The following is a 19,475-nucleotide window of genomic DNA, read 5'->3' on the forward strand; positions in this document are numbered from 1 at the left end:
ATACAAGTATCAATATCATGTACAAATTATCAGTATTTTGTTAATGTCATCTACATTGTATTTTCGAACAAATAAGTTAAATAAAAAATATGCAAACACCAGTAATAAAGTGGGGCTCTTTTTATCTGAGAGGTAGAAAATGATATATTACCCGCTATTACGAGCTAGTCGTGTGACAGAGAGTTTTCTTGCACACGAGACTGTAGATGTTTCACGACGGCTTTAGCCGGAGTGAAACAGCAGCAGTCGAGTGTGCAAGAACACTCTCTGTCACACGACTAGCTCGTAATGGCGATTATGTCTCACAGCTTCAACAGAGGAGAGAACAAACACGTTTTGCGTACTCACGCTTGATAAACCTAAACACAGGAGCAGCCATTGTGGAGAGATCTACTTTTTGACGAAAGTGAACGAACAACTATGAATGACGTCTCGGTATATGTGAATGACGTCACAGTCATCGTCACAGTCTGTATCTTTTGAAGCATTTCATTCTTCATGACGTCTTTCTGTGTCTGCATCCGCGAAATGTTTGTTCTTTCCGGGGTCTTTGTAATCTATGTTCAGAACTCTGTCCTTCTAGTTTCAGACTAACAGGCCTCCTGAGCGAGCCACTTTCCAAGGGAAGCTAAACTCGCGTATGGAAACAGTACTGTAGTCTGGGATGCCGTTTTCAGTATTCTCAGCGTTGAAGAATTTGTAAAGAGAAGACACGACAACAGCAGGAGAAATAAAAGTCAGTGTGTGCATTTTGGGGCGACGATTTCGAGTTTGAATCCGTTCTTGCACATGCTCCAAAGCGTGTAACATACAATCTTGCACACGTTTGCTTTAGTAGTGGCAAAGAAGGAAAGCGTGTGACATATAATTATATATGTGATGTGGATGCTAGAGAGAGTAGAGCCTAGAGAGGATGGAGGGGGAGTGAGAAAAGGGTCAAAGTTCCATTACCCTTGATCGTACACAAAGACCGGTATGAATCGATCTCTCTCTAACAGTAACACACACACACACTTATTCACACACACACACACACACACATGTACACCCCCCCCCCCCACACACACACACACATTTATTCACGTATACCCCCCCCCCCCCCCCTTTCAACACACACTCGCGTTGCTCGCTCTCAGCGTCTCACCTTCCTTCCTTCTTGACAGCAAATATAATGCCTTCCCTCTGGAATGGCATCAGACGAGTTACCAATCGTGTTGGCAGCTCCTTCATTATATCTTCGTCGTTTACAGATCTGCGCTTACTTTTCATCTTCGCAGAGATGCCAGTACCCGCCATTTTTAAACACTGTGATGAAACGTGATTTCACAAGCGAAAGAGCACAACCCCGACGACGCTGCACTATGGTTGACAGAATGGGTCAAAATTCCCCCAAATAAGTTGTTAATTTTGTAAGGCCTAATTTCTTTAATAAAGGCCATATTTAAGAAATTCTGAAATAAGGTCCCAAATGTAATAAAATTTAATTTTTTTTAAGGTCCAATGAAAATAAGCTTTTTTTTTTTAGGCCTTCTTTCTGCCTCTTTTATGGCATTGCAGAGAGAGAAAGAGAGAGAGAGAGAGAGAGAGAGAGAGAGAGAGAGAGAGAGAGAGAGAGAGAGAGAGGGAGAGAGGGAGAGAGAGAGGGAGAGAGAGAGAGAGAGAGAGAGAGAGAGAGAGAGAAAGAAAGGTTTAGACATTCATAAAAAAAATGATGTTGGCTTGTAAACGTTTGTAAAATATGCATTGCTGTGTGACTGCAATCTAATCATTTTCCAAACTGGTGTCTCTGCGTCCCATGCAACGAGGATATAGATAATTAAGCGACAGTCAAATTACTCCGTAACTTTAACAGGCATTGATAACTTGCTTGTCTTTATGATTTTTATCTTTGGTAGATCATATAAGTTGCTGATAATATTGTTGAATGCCATTTTAATTTTGATTATGAGGGTCCTTAAAAGATCTTTCAAACCTTTGATTTTTTTTGGAAAACACAAACACACACACATGCACAACACCCACAAACGTATCACCTCCGAATAAAAAGCACAAAAAATATGACAAACTTCATCACACAAATAAGGAGACCTATATGCAGGCAGATTTAGCAGAACTTTGTTTTATTTACAGTACAACTAGCACAAAACAACAGCATCATTCAAGTGACAAATACATTGTTCACCACAACTTTCTTTGAAAGCAGAAATATGTGCCCAGTCCCAGAAAACGCAAGTATGTGTGCACTGTATTACAAATGACAGCCACTATTAAAAAGAGCAGTCAAATCATCCAGTCCATAATTGTTGTGATCAGGGCCTACATGTACATGAACAGATATCACACACACACACACACAAACACACACGTACTCCTCTCTTGTTCTCTCAAGCTGCCCCTCCGTCTGTCTGTCTCTCTCTTTCTCTCAATCTGAAACTCATCAGCTGTAAAACTCAACTGTCGGGCTTATTTTCTGAACTTTTTGATGATGGTGAAAACATGGATGTTAGCTTCTGAAGGCTGTCTAAATCCTCTTGCAGTAATTCTCCAAGTCCCTTTTTCTTTCCCGTTTCATCAGCAGGTGCAAAAAGGCTCAGGTCAAAAAACCTTGCTGCTCCAAGAAGTACCAAAACTGAAAAACAAAAAATTTACAGATGTGGAAAGGAAATTCCTTTGCAAAAATGCTCATGTCAAAAAACCAAGACATACCAAAGATGAAAAAAAAATTCTTTTGAAAAAAAAGAAGAAGTTTGTGCAGTGAAACACCCCTGTTAAGACCTTTGAATGTCAGAGAAAACCAGGTCTTAAAAAAAGGGGGGGGGGGGGGGTCACAAAATAAAGATACATTTACTGCTGTTATAAGAATAATTGAAGAAATTAGGGTCTTAACAAGAGGGTTCCACTGTAATGCAAGACAAAAATATGCTGCCATGATTTGAGTTCTTAAGATCTGTCAGTTCTGCAGATATCAAGGATAAAATGAAGATCCATATGAACAGTGCTTCGATTTGTTTTTGGGTATGAGCTGACAAATGACAGAACCCCCGCATCTTCTGAATTTTTTTATTCAGAATCTGATCATGCTCATTCCCATTAGGCCAAAAAAAAAATAGTCTGTTTACGGTAACCCGACCGACCCTATTTTTTTCGTGCGACCCTAGACTTTTTTTTGGCATTTAAGGGAAAAAAAAAAGAAAAAAAAGATAACGTAAAAATATGTTTTTGGGGAAGAAAAAAAAGAAAAAAAAAAAAAAATCCCGACCTACCGACCCTATTTCTTTGGCCTATGTTACCGTAAACAGACCTTTTTTTTTTTTGCCTTACCTGATGTGAGTGACAACGCCTGGATGGTACATAATGTTCGTTTGACACCGGTATAGCGTGCTCTGGCCTTTGGATAATTGAACAAGACGACGCCTGCTCCTGCCCACATGACCCCAGAACCAATCAACTTGCAGCTCAGGCAGTCACCTTCCGTCAGTGGGACCACTTTCAACATCATCTCCCGTCCTCGGTTCATCAACTGCCCAATCTGTTGACAATAACACAAAAAGTTTGTTTTTTTCGTTTAAACTCACATGGCTTTTACACGTATGACCATTTTTACCCCGCCATTTAGGCATGCCATACGCCGCTTTCAGGGGAAACATGCTGGGTATTTTTGTGTTTCTATAACCCATCAAACTCTAACATAGATTAGGCCACCCCCCAAAAAAAGTCTGTTTACGGTAACATAGGCAAAAAAAATAGGGTCGGTAGGTCGGGATTTTTAAATTTTTTTTATTTGTATATTTTTTCCCAAAAAACCATATTTTTAAGTTATTTTGCCAAAATACAGAAGAACTCAATGATATTTCTCGCTGAAAATGTATTGAATTTACAGTCAAACCTGCCCAGTGGACCACCTCTCGCAAACAACCACTGCAAAGGATCTCCAACTCTAACAAAATTCCCTATCCATAAATACCACCTGTCTATAACAACTACCGATACTTTTAGTCCATCCCTTTGATGGTCGTTAAAAGAGAGGGAGTCTAATAAGGAATTCAGGTGAATTGGTGACACATAATGTCAGTTTGAAGAAAACGTCTGAGAGACTGAGGCCTTATGTAGAGGGAGTTTAATAATGGTGGGTTTTAACAGAGAGGTCCCAGTGTATACACACCCCTGTTTCTCTCACACTGGCGTCTTTCGGGATGTCCACTAACAACGTGGGTTCAGGAGGCGGTTGTGATGATTCAGAAGATTTAACAGATGCTCGAGCCGCTCCAGACGGCGTGGGTTTAACCATAAACTCTGGAAAAATTGGCATCCCATACACTGCTGGGTTATTCTCAACCAGCACTGGCTTCTGTTGAGTCGGTTGCTGTTCTTGTGTGGCCCCTTCGCCCTTGCCACCGAACAATCTCTGCAGTCTGTCCATTTTTGGAGATGTTTTGATCACTTATTTTTTAACAACAGGCAACTATCTCAGTGGTAAGTGGTAAATAATCAAACCCGATCGATTCACATTGTTGTCGCAGTCAAAATAATGCAGTGTCTTCGTGTTCGGTGTAGGCTGTAGCAGACATGCGAAGTTTCCAAGCTCAAAAGACCTTCAGGGAGAGTGATTTCCCTTGAAAGGTAATTCACAGGCACTTGCTGTGATTCAGTCAGAATGCGCCAAACCGTACACTGAACATATCGGTTCTGCGTCGTTTGCCAGTTATTTGATTTAATCAGAAAAATTACTCAGATTTTGTTTTAATGTTGTGTGTGTGTGTGTGTGTGTGTGTGTGTGTGTGTGTGTGTGTGTGTGTGTGTGTGTGTGTGTTTGTTATGATTGTAACATGCTATGCAACATGCCTTCAGTAATAGTTCCACATTCCAAACAAACTCTGTATGTTGGTAACTTTTTTCATCATCGAACTTACAGCGGGATCATAAAAGACGCATATATTACAGACGAAATTTTCTGTAAGTTGGAAAACAATACTTCACATAGTAAATCTACATCACAAACTATCATTTTAAAGATTCTGATATGTGCAAGATAATTGGTCCATTTCAAAGTTGTTGGTGCAAAGATTTATTAACAGGACTATTCAAATGGATAGGTCATTTTCATTCTACAACATTTGACTCGGATTTGTTTCGTTTTCGAGTGTGAGACACAAAAAATCCGGTGTCAATATAAAACAAGTCGCGTAAGGCGAAATTACTACATTTAGTCAAGCTGTGGAACTCACAGAATGAAACTGAACGTAGTCCGCCGCTAGTGCAAAAGGCAGTGAAAGTGACGAGCCTGTTTGGCGCGGTAGCGATTGCGCTGTGCTTCATAGCACGCTTTACTGTACCTCTCTTCGTTTTAACTTTCTGAGCGTGTTTTTAATCCAAACATATCATATCTATATGTTTTTGGAATCAGGAACCGACAAGGAATAAGATGAAATAGTTTTTAAAACGATTTCGGAAATTTAATTTTGATCATAATTTTTATATTTTTAATTTTCAGAGCTTGTTTTTAATCCAAATATAACATATGTATATGTTTTTGGAATCAGAAAATGACGAAGAATAAGATGAAATTGTTTTTGGATCGTTTAATAAAAAAATAATTTTAATTACAAGTTTCCGATTTTTAATGACCAAACTCACTCATTAGTTTTTAAGCCACCAAGCTGAAATGCAATACCAAACCCCGGGCTTCGTCGAAGATTGCTTTGCCAAAATTTCAATCAATTTAATGGAAAAATGAGGGTGTGACAGTGCCGCCTCAACTTTTACAAAAAGCCGGATATGACGTCATCAAAGGTATTTATCGAAAAAAAGAAAAAAACGTCCGGGGATATCATACCCAGGAACTCTCATGTCAAATTTCATAAAGATCGGCCCAGTAGTTTAGTCTGAATCGCTCTACACACACACACAGACAGACAGACAGACAGACAGACAGACAGACAGACAGACACACACACACACACATACACCACGACCCTCGTCTCGATTCCCCCCTCTATGTTAAAACATTTAGTCAAAACTTGACTAAATGTAAAAATCAAACTCTGACACAGAAACTGTCATCGTGGTAAAGACACACAAACGTCTGTACTTAGTGCATATTGCTGATTGTTTTGTATTGTGTAACCCCCCCCCCCCCCCCCCCTGACCCCTCCCTTTCTGTTTTGTCTTGTCTTGATTGCACTGCTTTCCTCTTGCGTTTTGAACAGTCGTGTTGGTTCAATTGTCTCCCTTCCCCTTCTGTTTCTAAGTTTTTCTGTGGTTTTCTTTTTCTTTCGTCAAAGGGAGGAGTGATATTACGTTATGCTGGAAAATAGAAAACCCCTCCCTTTATCACAAAAGCAGTGGGGAAAAAAATCCACAATCAAAAACACATACGTTCTAAAGCCAGTTTGAATAGAATGGAGCCAGTGTTCTATTTCAACGTAAAATTGAAGATAATTGAGCACATGTCGAACGGAGCAGTGCTCCATTTCGAGATATAATTGAAGGCAATAGAGCACATATCGAATGTTTTATTTCAAGATAAAATTGAAGATAACTGAGCACATGTGGAATGTTTCATTTCAAGATAAATTGAAGATAATTGAGCACATGTGGAATGTTTCATTTCAAGATAAATTGAAGATAATTGAGCACATGTGGAATGTTTCATTTCAAGATAAATTGAAGATAATTGAGCACATGTGGAATGCTTCATTTCAAGGTATAATTGAAGATAATTGAGCACATGTCAAATGACAATGTTTCGTTTCAAGGTGTCAATGAAGGCACCATGTTTTCAGTATCATTTTTCACACAAACACCGGGTGTATTGAGATCAGGTAGTACACTGCACATTGCTGTCTTTGAGGTCACTGGAGAAATGACTGGGCGTGATGCACGTGCACGGTGCCACGGTGAACAGTCTCCCTGTAGATGCCGGCAAAATGCCAGACTGATGCCGGCCAAGGTTACACCTCCGGACCGAAGTCTTCTTCGCTTGTAGACTCGCTCACAGTTGTCTGAAAAAAAACCATCAAGTAGTTAGTTAGATTTTTTATTATGTACGTACAGTTATTCTTACACCTGTGATAAAACATACCTACTTAACAAAGAAGGCACAGACGGACAAGAAGAGAGAGAGAGAGAGAGAGAGAGAGAGAGAGAGAGAGAGAGAGAGAGAGAGAGACAGACAGACAGACAGACAGACAGACAGACAGACAGGCAGACAGGCAGACAGGCAGACAGACAGACAGACAGACAGACAGACAGATAGACCGAGACAGAGACCGAGACCGAGACCGAGACAGATATACAGACAGACAGACAGACACACAGACAGACACACGACAGACAGAAAGAGAGAGAGATAATTTCGTACAGCCAAACAACCCTTGCCTTCTTTTTATACAAAAAATACAAAAACAATCATCAACCACTTTGTCATTAAACCCACAAGAACACTCACCAGCTTCCCCTTCTTGACGTGGAAGAGATTGAACTCGTCACTGATTCTCCGGAGCTCCTGTCCGACCTCCACTATCAGGAGTCTCTGCACGTCCGAGTCCGAGTAGGAACGGCCGCGTCCCACAAAGCCCGGTCTCCTGGGGTCGTCCTGCATGGCATGCCGTCTCCCGGGCTGCCCCTGCTGCTGCTGCTGCTGCTGCTGCTGCTGCTGCTGGTCTGTTTTGGAGCCCACTGTGTAGCGGCGTCTTCGCTCTGCGGAAGAAATAGAAATGAAAATGTAATTTTTTCACGCTTTTTTGGGGGGGGGATTACTATTATAGCTGGGTGACAATAAATTAAAAAACAAAGCAAAAAAAAAAAGAAGATATAATCAACAATAACAACAGCAACAACAGCAGCAGCAGCAGCAGCAGCAGCAGCAACATCAGCAGCAGCAGCAGCAGCAACAACAACAACAACAACAACAACAACAACAACAACAACAACAACAATAACAACAACAACAACAATGGTCCGAGGAACTGTGTCGACTATTTTGACTAACAGCTTCATCGAACTAAACTCGATGACAGCAATTATATGTGTGTGTATCTTTCCTTGTCTCAAAGCCGTGAACGAACGAACGAACGAACAAACGAACGAACGAACGAACGAACGAACGAACTTTATTACTCTGTGAGCCCACAGAAAGAAGACCTGAACAGGATGAGAGGACAAAAAGTGGAGCAAGTCTATCAAGATGCAGATCATGACAAGACGAAGGGGGAGGATGACTGAGAAGAACACGAAGAGGAAGGAGGAGGAGGAGGAGGAGGACGAAGACGACGACGACGAAGAGGAGGAGGAGGAGGATAAAGGGGGATTTGGGAGTGGAATCCGTAAGAAAACGAGAAACACGGAAGAGGGAATTAGCATACACAAAACTCACGGACAGAAGACAACCCACGACGGAGAATCAGTACACCAGGCCAAGAGTAACATTTGATTTTAGACATTGTATGCAACTGATTAGGTTCAAGTGTTTGCACCCATACCAACAAAGCATCACAGGTATGCTAAAGTTAGGGAAAGGGGCTTCCCCAAAAGGTCTGACATCCGCTGAGACCCCACGCTAGTCACTTTACTTTCCTGTTTTTCACAGTCACCCTCAGAATTGACAAAACAGGAAACGTACACAAACAATCCCTAGCAGGCCATACTCTTTAACACACACACACACATACACTAACACTAACAGTAACAGGTCAATGAACTTTGAAGTCAAGTTAGGCCTAGTCCACACAACTTAAAAACATATTAATGGTCATGATTCGTATCTGATCACAGTCGCGCACGTGAATGCAAATGAGAGCCGAAGCCACAGGAGGTCCTGGACTGAAGATAAGGTCTGCAGGTCTTAATAGTCTTACAACAACTACGTCAACACATCACTGAGCAGGCCTCAAGGCAACGTTTGTGTTTTGTTCCGTAAACACCACCTTGTTAGAATCGCTCTCGACTAATAACAAATCAAAAACAAAAATCTGGTAGTGATGCAAGCAAACGACCAGCTGAGGAACAACTCGGGATGCTAGCGAAACCCGCGGCACACTCTTATCCTGAGTTCTGGCACGATGTTCTGGGGTCAAAGAGAGCCGCCTGATTAATCTTGACAAGGAGGAGGTCCAGGGCAGGGGATTATCTTTATAATAAGTTCGTTCCCCTCCTTCCTTTTGCACCTGTGCCAAACTCACTCGACCAGTGATTTGCTGTGATGGCTCACTTGTTTTCCTTGGACTGGGTGGCCGAGTGGTAACGTACTTGCGCTCGGAAGCGAGAGGTTGCGTGTTCAGGCCTGGGTCAGGCCGCAATTTTCTCCCCCCTTTCCTAACCTAGGTGGTGGGTTCAAGTGCTAGTCTTTCGGATGAGACGAAAAACCGAGGTCCCTTCGTGTACACTACATTGGGGTGTGCACGTTAAAGATCCCACGATTGACAAAAGGGTCTTTCCTGGCAAAATTGTACAGGCATAGATAAAAATGTCCATCAAATACCCGTGGGACTTGGAATAAAGTAAAAAAATTCCATCTCACACGGCATTAAGTCTCAGGAAACAGGAATACACGCATGCAGGAAAAAAAAAAAAAATATGGGTAGCGCCGTATGTATGGCAGCTCGCTTTCCCCGGGGAGAAAGCAGCCCGAATTTCCATGAGGGTAACCTCACTGGACTGTAAATCTTATCCAATCCAATCCAATCCAATAAAGTGATAAGGGCAAACGAATTTAAACTGAGACAACTGAAACAGCAGGATGCGACTCTCCCTGTCTCTGTCTCTGTGTCTTTATCTCTGTCTGTCTGTCTGTCTCTGCTGTCTGTCTGGTTGTCTGTCTGTCTGTCTTTGTCTCTCTCTGTCCGAGCTATCTCTCTCTCTAGTCTTTGGCCTAGTTAGTTGATGTCCGGGTGCGATAAGATACATGCTTGGCAAGTAAGGATGAGGGTTCGCGTGGGGAATTTTTTTTTTTCTCTTTTCAGAAATTTTAACACTGATGTCGCCAAACATTCCAAGAAGCTACAATAAAAAATAAATAAATTCGGACGTGGCAAACGGTTTCATACCATGCATTCATATCGATTAACATAGGGTTCTCAATTTTCAAAACGAAGAAAAACAAACATAAAAGCAGAAAAGGATAAACATAAACGGCAATGTAAAGTTTAGATCCCTCATAAATCATGCAGTTTATATATCAACGGCACAAACATGACAAAGCACTGAAAAATGTCATTCTACGCGGCAGGTATTGCATCTTTCAAGATCCGAAGCAGAACTCTTAAGCCAAAAAAGCCTTGAACAGCGATCTGCCCACTTCGCAACATGGACAAGTTTGCAATTAAGTGCTATGTATAGCTTTCTACAGGCCCGGGTTGAGTAATGAGTAACCGAGAGGGCAGTGAACCTAAGGCCTGTCACGAACATCAACTGACCAGTCCAGAGAGAGAGAGAGTCGCTGCAACCAAGCCGATAATCTCAATAATATACTTGAATTGAATAACCTCCCTGTAACTCCGTGTATAATTAGGTTATACGCATGTTTTATACAAACTTAACAGCGGGATAACAACAAAGCAAACTTTTACATAAAATCAGACAAACTAAGTACACACAGTGCACTTGACTAGCAACGAAGAAAAGAAGCAGCAAAGCTTTCGTATTACTTGAAGAAAAAGACACAGGCTGCGGCAGCTCATGTTTTGACGATGCATGGGGGAGTTCCCAAAATAGAGCTGACGGAATCATGCATGAAGCGGGCAGAAGCAAAACAACAGCAAGTGCGCACGAGTCGAGGATTATCCGAGGGGACTAACAGCGGCGTACGGTCAAGCAGAGCTGGCCCAGGGGGTTGGACAGACTGGTGAGTGGGGAGGGGAGGGGAGGGGGGGAGGACTGAGTATCCCGCCCTTTTTTTCACACAGCCTGCACGTGGTTGTCCACGTGAGGTGGAGACCCGAGATCATCAGTGAAAACAGAAAATGGGAGCCAAGCACAGGTGACACAGATAGTTTGGGGTCAAGGGCTTGTCAATGTTTGCACAGACAAGTGGCGTCTGAACAGTCACGAACCAAATCAAGTGTACTTTAAATCCCTTCTTGATAGCGATTAAACTCTTGTGAACGGCTGAGACTGAAACGATCCACAACCGTGCCCAAATCAGTTTAGCGTGATTGCAAATACTAAAGTGCAGATTGGTTTTGAAGAAAAGCTAGCGATGGATTTTGTTTGTTTGTTTGCTTAACGCCCAGCCGACCACGAAGGGCCATATCAGGGCGGTGCTGCTTTGACATATAACGTGCGCCACACACAAGACAGAAGTCGCAGCACAGGCTTCATGTCTCACCCAGTCACTGACATTATTCTGACACCGGACCAACCAGTCCTAGCACTAACCCCATAATGCCAGACGCCAGGCGGAGCAGCCACTAGATTGCCAATTTTAAAGTCTTAGGTATGACCCGGCCGGGGTTCGAACCCACGACCTCCCGATCACGGGGCGGACGCCTTACCACTAGGCCAACTAGCGATGGATGCCCACGGCCAGATGTTGTAGTTGTAGTACATCAGTGTAGGTAAAATGACTGAACCGAATGCAAGAACATAAAAAAATAAATTAACGAAGAATAACACTGAAGAAAAACAAGAAGAAGAGTTAGTAGACACACAGTCGAATCAGCCTGTAACGACCAACCAAGGGTCCGACCAAAATTGGTCATCATAGACAGGTGACTGCGGGCTTGGAAGGGTGAATTATGTTAGAAGCAGCCGCAGCAGCAGCACAAGATGTATATATGTTAGCGGTATATTGTGTGCAGTCGAAGAAGGAACACGTACCCATGGAAGTGTAAGAGGGACAATTATCTACGCTACCCGCCCTTAACCCCCATCGGCACACACGCAAAGAGGAATCATTATGTGAGAAAGTAAGCTCTGGAAGCAAGGATCAGAAAGTGTGACCAGTCAGCGACCAGCAGGGGAGTCCAGCTTTCCTGTACGCGTTTAGGTAATACCCGTTCAAGGTTAGCGAGATGGCGCAGTATTGTTTTGTCTTTCATGCGGATAATTCTACAAGTGACCTTGTCCTTGGTAAATGAACTCAAGTCTGAATGCGTAATTGCGTTATTTCTTACCATAGCTTTTTCTTTTGTTGGTTTACTCTCTTTCCTGGTAAAGATCTCTCTCTTTCTCTTTCCCTCCCTCTCTCGCTCTCGCGGCTCTCTCGCTGTCTCTCTTTAAACGTGATTTTAAAGAGTAAGTGCTATTGAAAGCTTTGCACAGCCTAAGTTAATTATTCTCTGAGTAGAATTGACGACTGAATCCGCAAGAAAGTAATGAGAAAAGCATCCAAGGACTTAAACCCAAGACGATCATTTCCGCAAAATGCTACTTACAGAATAGAGACATTGAAGAGAGCACAAAACGACCAGGTAACTGCTATTTCTACATTTCAAAATAAAGACACAACAACAAATGGTTGATGCACAAGGACACAGCTAATATCTATAGAAACCAAGACCAAGAAACATGTAGTTTTTAAAAACAAGACCACGCGAAATGTTCAAAAGCTAAGACAAAGGAAAGTTTCAGTACATGTATCAAAGATCTGTAAATAGTGTAGTCGTATGTGACCCAACAATATACAAGGACACACAGAATGTTCAGTAACAAGTGTTATGACTTTTTGTTCATAAGACCTTGTTATTCCTCTACATTGTTTGCTTGTATAACCTCTGGAAATGTACCTCCACGCACGAAAAACACTCCCTTTTAAAGACCCGCTTTTCTCAGATTTTTAAGACCCCCTTTTCTCAGATTTTTAAGACCCGCTTTTCTCAGATTTGTAAAGGTCTTAAAAAGGGCGTTCCACTGTACACACGCATTGTTAAACAACCCAATGACAAACACAGAACATTTTCAAAACCATAAATACAACGCGGATGCAAAATAATACTCACCAGAGGTCTGCGAAGCACCCCCGCTAGCAGTCGCTCCACGCTCCATAGCCACGCTCCTAAGCGGCACAAGGTTTGTCCAGAGAGGGCAGAAGAAGGGCGGACACGAGGCCGCAGTCATGGGGTCAGCGCGGTTCATCTGACACCTGACCATCAGGCCGGAGGAGTGGGACTGTCTGCACATTGTGTACATGTTGGACGTGCTCGACCTCCTCAGAATGGGCCGCGGTGGTGACCTCTTCAGCCCTCCTGAGCCGGGCTGGTTTGAACTGTCTTGTGAGTGCTCTTCGGCATTGTCTTTCAGATCGGTGCTCTGTGAGTCTGTGGATGTTGTGTGTGGGAATGGTTGAGTGTTAAGATTCTGTGTTCTGTTTTCGTTGTCAAAGTCATCATCGGAGACATCGTCTTCGTAGTATTTAGCTGAAAACTCATCATCTGCCTCACTGTGATCGTCGTAGTCTTCCTCATCACGATTATGCTCGAGCTCATTGTCATTGTCATTGTCATTGTCATCATCCTCATCGTCTGCTTCAATGAAGAACAAGTGATCGTGGGTATCTGCCGAGCCGAAGACCGAGTCGTCGTCGCTCTGAATCGACCGGGTTGAAAACTTTCTCTCGCTCTGCTCTGAAGCATGGGCCTCACTAAAACCCGAATCTTCCTTTGCACCGGAATGTGAAGTCTGTAGGCCAGACTGCCCTGGCTGTTCTATAGAAGTCCGTTTAATACCGTTCCCATTTCTGAAGTCGATTCTGAGATTGTCATTGCCTGGCCGCATAGTGGAAGCAGTAGCTGTGTCGGTGCTGTTTTCTTCGTAGAAATCACCGACTGTTCCTTGATGTTTGGGGTTGTCCAGCAAGCGGTCAGCAAGTTCAGAGTCCTGGTCACTGACGACGTCATCACCCGGGAGGCGAAAAGGGTCAGGGTTTTGACCATGTCCACTCCCAGAGCCCTGGTGGTGGTGGTGGTGACGATGGTGATGATGGTGGTGTTGGCTAGAAGTTGATGTGCTGTCTTCAGGGCCAGCCATACTTATCGCATTTCCTGTTGTACCAGATGTAAGGTTGCCTGAAAGAACAGAGCGGAAATGTTAAGTAGGTTGTGAAAACAATTGACGAATAAGAACCGGAAAAGAGCTTACCCGGGAAGCCTAAGGCCTAAAAAAAATTAGGTGTGGTTACGGTAACCCGACCTACCCTATTTTTAGGGGCCGACCCTATAACTTTTTATTACATTTGTCAAAAAAACAAAAAACCAGTGCAGAAAACGCAATGAAAGCAAAAGCGCTCTAGTCGCACACTTATTTCCCTGTCAAGTAGGTTTAATTTGTACACATTAAAAAAAAAAGTTTAAAAAAAAGTGATTGCCTACCTTCCTACCCTATTTTTTTGTGGCTATGTTACCGTAACCACACCTATTTTTTGTGTGTGCCTAATCAAGCTTGTAGCTGGGTGGGTAGACAACAACAGTCATTGAAGCTACAGCAAACAGAAACTTACAGATGTATATGTGCACTGTTATTGTTATGCTACTGTGTTTTAGCAGTGAAGGTAATCTCAAAATGAGACTCGCAAGTATAAAGACGAACACGGTCAGACAAGTGCAAACACTGACATAAACACAGGCATAGACGGACCCAAAAGAGTCAGCGGGCAAGCAGGCAACCAAGGAATAGGCAAACAAGCAGGTAGGCAGGCATACACAGACAGACAGATAAATAGAGACAGAGATAGAGACAGACAGCCTGATAGACAGACAGACAGGCAACCAACCTGAGACAGACACACAGACACACAGACACAGTAACAATTACACACACACTAACACTAACACCAAAATGAACAGGCTACTCCCGTTTCTTGCTCTTCCTGAACTGGCGAGTTGACTCTCTGCTACAACTCATTCAATTGTGACTTCATCGCTATTGACAGATAATATTATAGCCTTCACATTCAAAAGTGACAGGGCTTATCAACAGGCTGCACAGAAAAGTCACGTTGAAAAGCCTGAGGCACTCGAATTGCTGTGCAAACAAACATGTTCAATACAGTCACCAGCTGCTAAAAAGAGCATTTACGCAGTGATTTCTTGACATGCATACAAACTGCGGTCACGGTTACAAATTATAGAAGAGAGGAAAATAGACTTGGGCAAGTCTGTACAAGAGAGATAAACTGGGTGGTTAAAAAACAATATTGTCAAGCATTCAGTTCGCCCGACATGCAAAGTAACACAACTTATTCTCTCTTGTGATTTAAAGGTTTAGATCCATAAAAAGCGGTTAAAGGACACTGGTTGAAAGACAAATTACATTTTGATTGTTCTACAAGCGTTGTTGAGAAAGGCTCTGTACTTACTTGTGTTTGTTCCGACAAGGCGCATCCTTGAAACAGACTCAAGTTTTATGAAGTTATGATGCTGCTTTTCAGTTCAATTTCTCGTTGGTTCTTTTTAAGTGTCCTTTTCAAATGAGAGAACACACAACAGAGCTCCAAAGTCTGGTTCAGTTGTATAAGATGTCTCTAGCCCACAGCTGTAAGATGTCTCTAGCCCAGCTGTAAGATGTCTCTAGCCCAGCTGCATCGACTCCACTGAAAGATTGATCTTTGTTATCAGCAAATGTTATTGATAACCTTTGTACGCGTCCTTATTCGTACACGTCCTTTAAACACTGACAACAGAGCTTCACACAGTCAAACTGACTGTTAACACAGTACACGCGTCCTTCATACAGCAGAGCTGTACACAAATTACACACTGAGACCATCAATTAACACGAGTCCTGGCCTGAACTCTCTGATGTAGTCTTCCTCAGGTCTTTCACAATTCACAAGTACTGCAATGCAAGCGCAGACTCAACTGTTCATAACTGTTTTCCGCTACGGATTATGATTCAGTCCGTTCTCAATGGTCCCTGAATTAGTACTGAAGTGTGTATGCACACCTCGGGTATCTAATATGAGAGATTATAAGCTGGTGGTGCTCCAACGCGGGACTTCACTGTCTGTGGCCGCGCTAATCTTGTACCCGACCACCTGACCAAAACATCACAGGTCACTGACACTGACGTGGATCTCTTTTCGTCCCACCGACGGCACAGGCGCTAGAGCGGTGATGCAGGCGCTAATGTTAATAAAAAGGAGGTCAAAATGAGTGACAATGGTTAGAAGAAATAAACAACCACGACGACGACAACGAACGAAATAACCATATCTGTGCAAGCAGCAGCAGCAGCAGCAGCAACAACAACAACAACAACAACAACAACAACAACAATCATCCTCATCTTCATCCTTGAAAACACTATTCCTCTTCATGTTTCCTCTAGTGTAGAGACAAAATAAAATCAAGTTGTAAAAAACGCACACCAAACAGATCGACTGACTAGTCCATATGCTAAAATAACTGACTAGAAGAATGAATAATTATAGTAGTAGTAGTAGTAGTAGTAGTAGTATAGTAGTAGCAGTAGTAGTATTTTGTTTGTTTGCTTAACGCCCAGCCGACCACGAAGGGCCATATCAGGGCGGTGCTGCTTTGACATTTAACGTGCGCCACACACAAGACAGAAGTCGCAGCACAGGCTTCATGTCTCACCCAGTCACATTATTCTGACACCGGACCAACCAGTCCTAGCACTAACCCCATAATGCCAGACGCCAGGCGGAGCAGCCACTAGATTGCCAATTTTAAAGTCTTAGGTATGACCCGGCCGGGGTTCGAACCCACGACCTCCCGATCACGGGGCGGACGCCTTACCACTAGGCCACCGTGCCGGTCTAGTAGTAGTATTGTAGTGGTAGTAGTATAGTATAGTATGGTAGTAGTATAGTATAGTATAGTATATTATATTATAGTATAGTAGTAGTAGTAGTAGTAGTAGTATAGTAGTGGTAGTAGTAGTTATAGTATAGTATAGTATAGTATAGGATAGTAGTAGTAGTAGTATAGTAGTAGCAGTAGTATAGTAGTAGTAGTAGCAGTAGTATAGTATAGTAGTAGTATAGTAGTAGTATAGTATAGTGTAGTAGTAGTAGTAGCAGTAGTAGTATAGTATAGTATAGTGGTAGTAGCAGTAGTAGTATAGTATAGTATAGCATAGTAGTAGTAGTAGTAGTATAGTACAGTATAGTATAGTAGTAGCAGTAGTATGGTGTTGAAAAGGAGGATAGAAAAAGCAACAACAACAATAACAAACTGACAAACCAAACAAACGAAGAAACAAAGCAGAGAAATGAAAAGCCTGAGGGCGAAAAGCCTGAGGGCTTTAAGGCTTCACATGATTATTTCCTTCGGGAGTCTTAAAACATTTGAAAGAAACAAATCAATCATATACATGTACTTTGTCAATGTTTTATTTTGTAACAAAATAAACGTTCCATTAGTAAACTTTTTTTTTAAATTCTGAATTTTGAAATGTTAGCAGTTTTTGGATTTCAACCGCATGCGCCTGGCCTGTCACACGTCATCTTACTACTTACCATACCTTTTACTATGTGTGGCGCGTGCTGACTGCAACGCCAGGAGAACGGAAAGGACTTTCCGAGCTATATATATCATACTTATCCCCCCCGGAGTGAGGTCAGACACCCCTCGCTTTGCTGTGACAATCTCTCCGAGTTGTTATGGGGGCATGCACAACAAAACAAACACACGTGCTTTTTATTTCTAACTCTGTGTAAACCTTGTGTAGAAGTTAGGTAAAAGATATTAGGAGGGTAGGTAAAGGTATTTCCATACCCATAGTTGATCGTAGGGGAACGAGATGTTAGAGATCTCAACTTTGAAAGGGCCAGCTTTATGAAGGCGGTGCCCATCTCCTCTCCTTCGCTGCCTTCACCTTCCCCAGCCCTGAATAGGGTCAGGTACCCATTTCTAGCTCAGGGCCGGACCAAGTTCGTTTGAGGGGGGGGGGGGGGGGTTCCAACTGAAGGCAGGGGTCCAAAGTCCACATTTTTTTCTCTCTGAGAGGTACATTGGATGGCCAGGGGGTGGAGGTCCGGAACCCCAGGACCCCCCCCCCCCCCAGATCCGGCCCTGTAGCTGGGTGGACTGGAGAGCGATCGGATAAATCTGTCAATTTTGAAGTTTAACAATTTAGCATGCATCGTATAATGATGAATACATCTACATTTGTGAAAATAAGGAATAATAGGTGATCACTCAATGCTACAGAGCTTAGTTAGACACGGATATGTTAAACAAATTCAAGATGGTGGCATCAACACTTTGTAAACTTTGAATAACCAGGGCCGGACTACCGGGGGGGTTATGGGGGTTGCGCAACCCCCCCCCCTAGCCTAAACATGTACCTTACTTATTTAATTTTTTTTTATTATTGCTTATTTTATGCCGTTTCATGCAAGGAGCGACCATTTTCCTATCTCAGAATATGACCTACCCGTCAGCTTCAGGGGGCTTCGCCCCCTGACCCCCACAACGAGGGAGTGGGGGTTGGTTCTAGGGTTTCCGGACCCCCCCCCCCCCCCAGACAAAAAATAAAAATATTGAATGAGGTATGCATTTCTTTATTTTACATTGAATTTCAATTTTTGGGGTATTAATCAGTGACAAAATCTGCTGCCTGAAACTGGTAATGATCATCCTCAGAATGCACCAGATTGCACCATTTTGCATCTTTTTTTCAAAATTTTCCGGGGGGGCATGCCCCCGGACCCCCCTAGCAAGCTAGGCGCTTCGCGCCGTCGGCTCGGCGCTTCGCGCCTTCACACCAATATCTTCACAATATACTTTTGAAAAAAAACAGTCATAAAATGAACTGATCCGCCCCTGCCGCCAGGGGGAACATCCCCCTGGACCACAACTGGCAACCCCTCCCCTCCTCTTAGCCTAGTCCGGCCCTGATAACTATTACATTCAAACCAAGAGGCCAGTTTAGAAAAAAATCTACCTGTCGTATGAATCGTTCAAACCAGACTTCGATATAAACCTCCATGTCATTTTGACCTCATTGTTTTATATAAAAAAAAACATTCTCAAAGATATTGGTCAAACCATCATACACATGCAGTGACATTCGCATCTGTTATCATGAACGTCCTTGAGAGTTGTCACACATTTGATGACGTAATACACACGTTATAATATATCGATAAATACTTACAATTATTAGCGCTTTTACAAAGTTGGTAATCATGTGACTGACTGACATTATTCTAACGTCGTCTTCTGTTGACTTGAAATATTCAGTGGATATTTCAAAATAATGACCCCCTGTTGCAAAACAAATCTGGTCAGCATTAGAAGTGTGCCAGATGCATAGGGATTGTTTGGTTTACATTTTACTATGCGTTATCCTTCCTGCAAAACCTTCTCTGATCTCGGTCAACCTGAAAAGACGTCTCACAAATTCTTGTTACGTCCGTGTGTATTGGTCGAGACAAGATCTGTCATGATAACCTTTCAGGCCAAAGATCTCAGTTATGCTGCAGAGCATGGCATAATTAAAACAGCTGTAAACATCACATCCCCTTACTGTTACTGTGCCAGATTGTGATGAGAAAATAGGACTATTGCAATGAA

General features: G+C 42.7%; 3 protein-coding genes across 4 annotated transcripts in view; all 3 read right to left on the reverse strand.

Annotated features, from left to right (window-relative positions):
• The window catches only part of LOC138953342 (DNA annealing helicase and endonuclease ZRANB3-like), a 32,317-nt gene extending 31,037 nt beyond the window's left edge, over positions 1-1,280 (reverse strand). The window contains exon 1 of the mRNA XM_070325141.1: positions 1,145-1,280. Within this exon, the coding sequence (XP_070181242.1) occupies positions 1,145-1,269 (125 nt within the window). The 5' untranslated portion in view covers positions 1,270-1,280. The remainder of the gene's footprint in view (positions 1-1,144) is intronic.
• An 823-nt stretch (positions 1,281-2,103) lies between these two features.
• Positions 2,104-4,604, reverse strand: LOC138951976 (uncharacterized). Its single transcript, XM_070323545.1, has 3 exons — positions 4,163-4,604; positions 3,322-3,529; positions 2,104-2,629 (listed from the first exon to the last, which is right to left on the reverse strand). The coding sequence occupies exons 1-3, from the start codon at positions 4,418-4,420 to the stop codon at positions 2,451-2,453; spliced, it is 645 nt and encodes a 214-aa protein (XP_070179646.1). The 5' UTR covers positions 4,421-4,604; the 3' UTR covers positions 2,104-2,450.
• Positions 4,605-6,497: 1,893 nt separating this feature from the next.
• On the reverse strand, positions 6,498-15,438 carry LOC138951978 (uncharacterized). 2 transcript variants are annotated; one of them, XM_070323546.1, is made up of 4 exons: positions 15,290-15,438; positions 12,936-14,000; positions 7,448-7,698; positions 6,498-7,001 (listed from the first exon to the last, which is right to left on the reverse strand). In XM_070323546.1, the coding sequence occupies exons 1-4, from the start codon at positions 15,312-15,314 to the stop codon at positions 6,951-6,953; spliced, it is 1,392 nt and encodes a 463-aa protein (XP_070179647.1). In that variant the 5' UTR covers positions 15,315-15,438; the 3' UTR covers positions 6,498-6,950. The 2 variants fall into 2 exon arrangements, with proteins under 2 accessions (XP_070179647.1, XP_070179648.1); XM_070323547.1 differs by lacking the exon at positions 15,290-15,438 and adding an exon at positions 14,764-14,879.
• Positions 15,439-19,475: the final 4,037 nt, after the last annotated feature.

Source organism: Littorina saxatilis, linkage group LG17 (assembly GCF_037325665.1).
Source record: "Littorina saxatilis isolate snail1 linkage group LG17, US_GU_Lsax_2.0, whole genome shotgun sequence".
Taxonomy (NCBI): Eukaryota; Metazoa; Mollusca; class Gastropoda; order Littorinimorpha; family Littorinidae; genus Littorina; species Littorina saxatilis.

Excerpts from the sequence above, each read along its gene's own strand:
- LOC138951976 (XM_070323545.1), bottom strand. The coding sequence starts at position 4,420 with ATGGACAGACTGCAGAGATTGTTCGGTGGCAAGGGCGAAGGGGCCACA. Across the intron at positions 3,530-4,162 it reads CCAGTGTGAGAGAAACAGGG|ATTGGGCAGTTGATGAACCG; the intron begins GTGTGTATACAC and ends TATTGTCAACAG. Across the intron at positions 2,630-3,321 it reads GGCGTTGTCACTCACATCAG|TTTTGGTACTTCTTGGAGCA; the intron begins GTAAGGCAAAAA and ends TTTGTTTTTCAG.
- LOC138951978 (XM_070323546.1), bottom strand. The coding sequence starts at position 15,314 with ATGCGCCTTGTCGGAACAAACACAA. Across the intron at positions 7,699-12,935 it reads GGGTGCTTCGCAGACCTCTG|AGCGAAGACGCCGCTACACA; the intron begins GTGAGTATTATT and ends TTTCTTCCGCAG. Across the intron at positions 7,002-7,447 it reads ACGTCAAGAAGGGGAAGCTG|ACAACTGTGAGCGAGTCTAC; the intron begins GTGAGTGTTCTT and ends GTTTTTTTTCAG.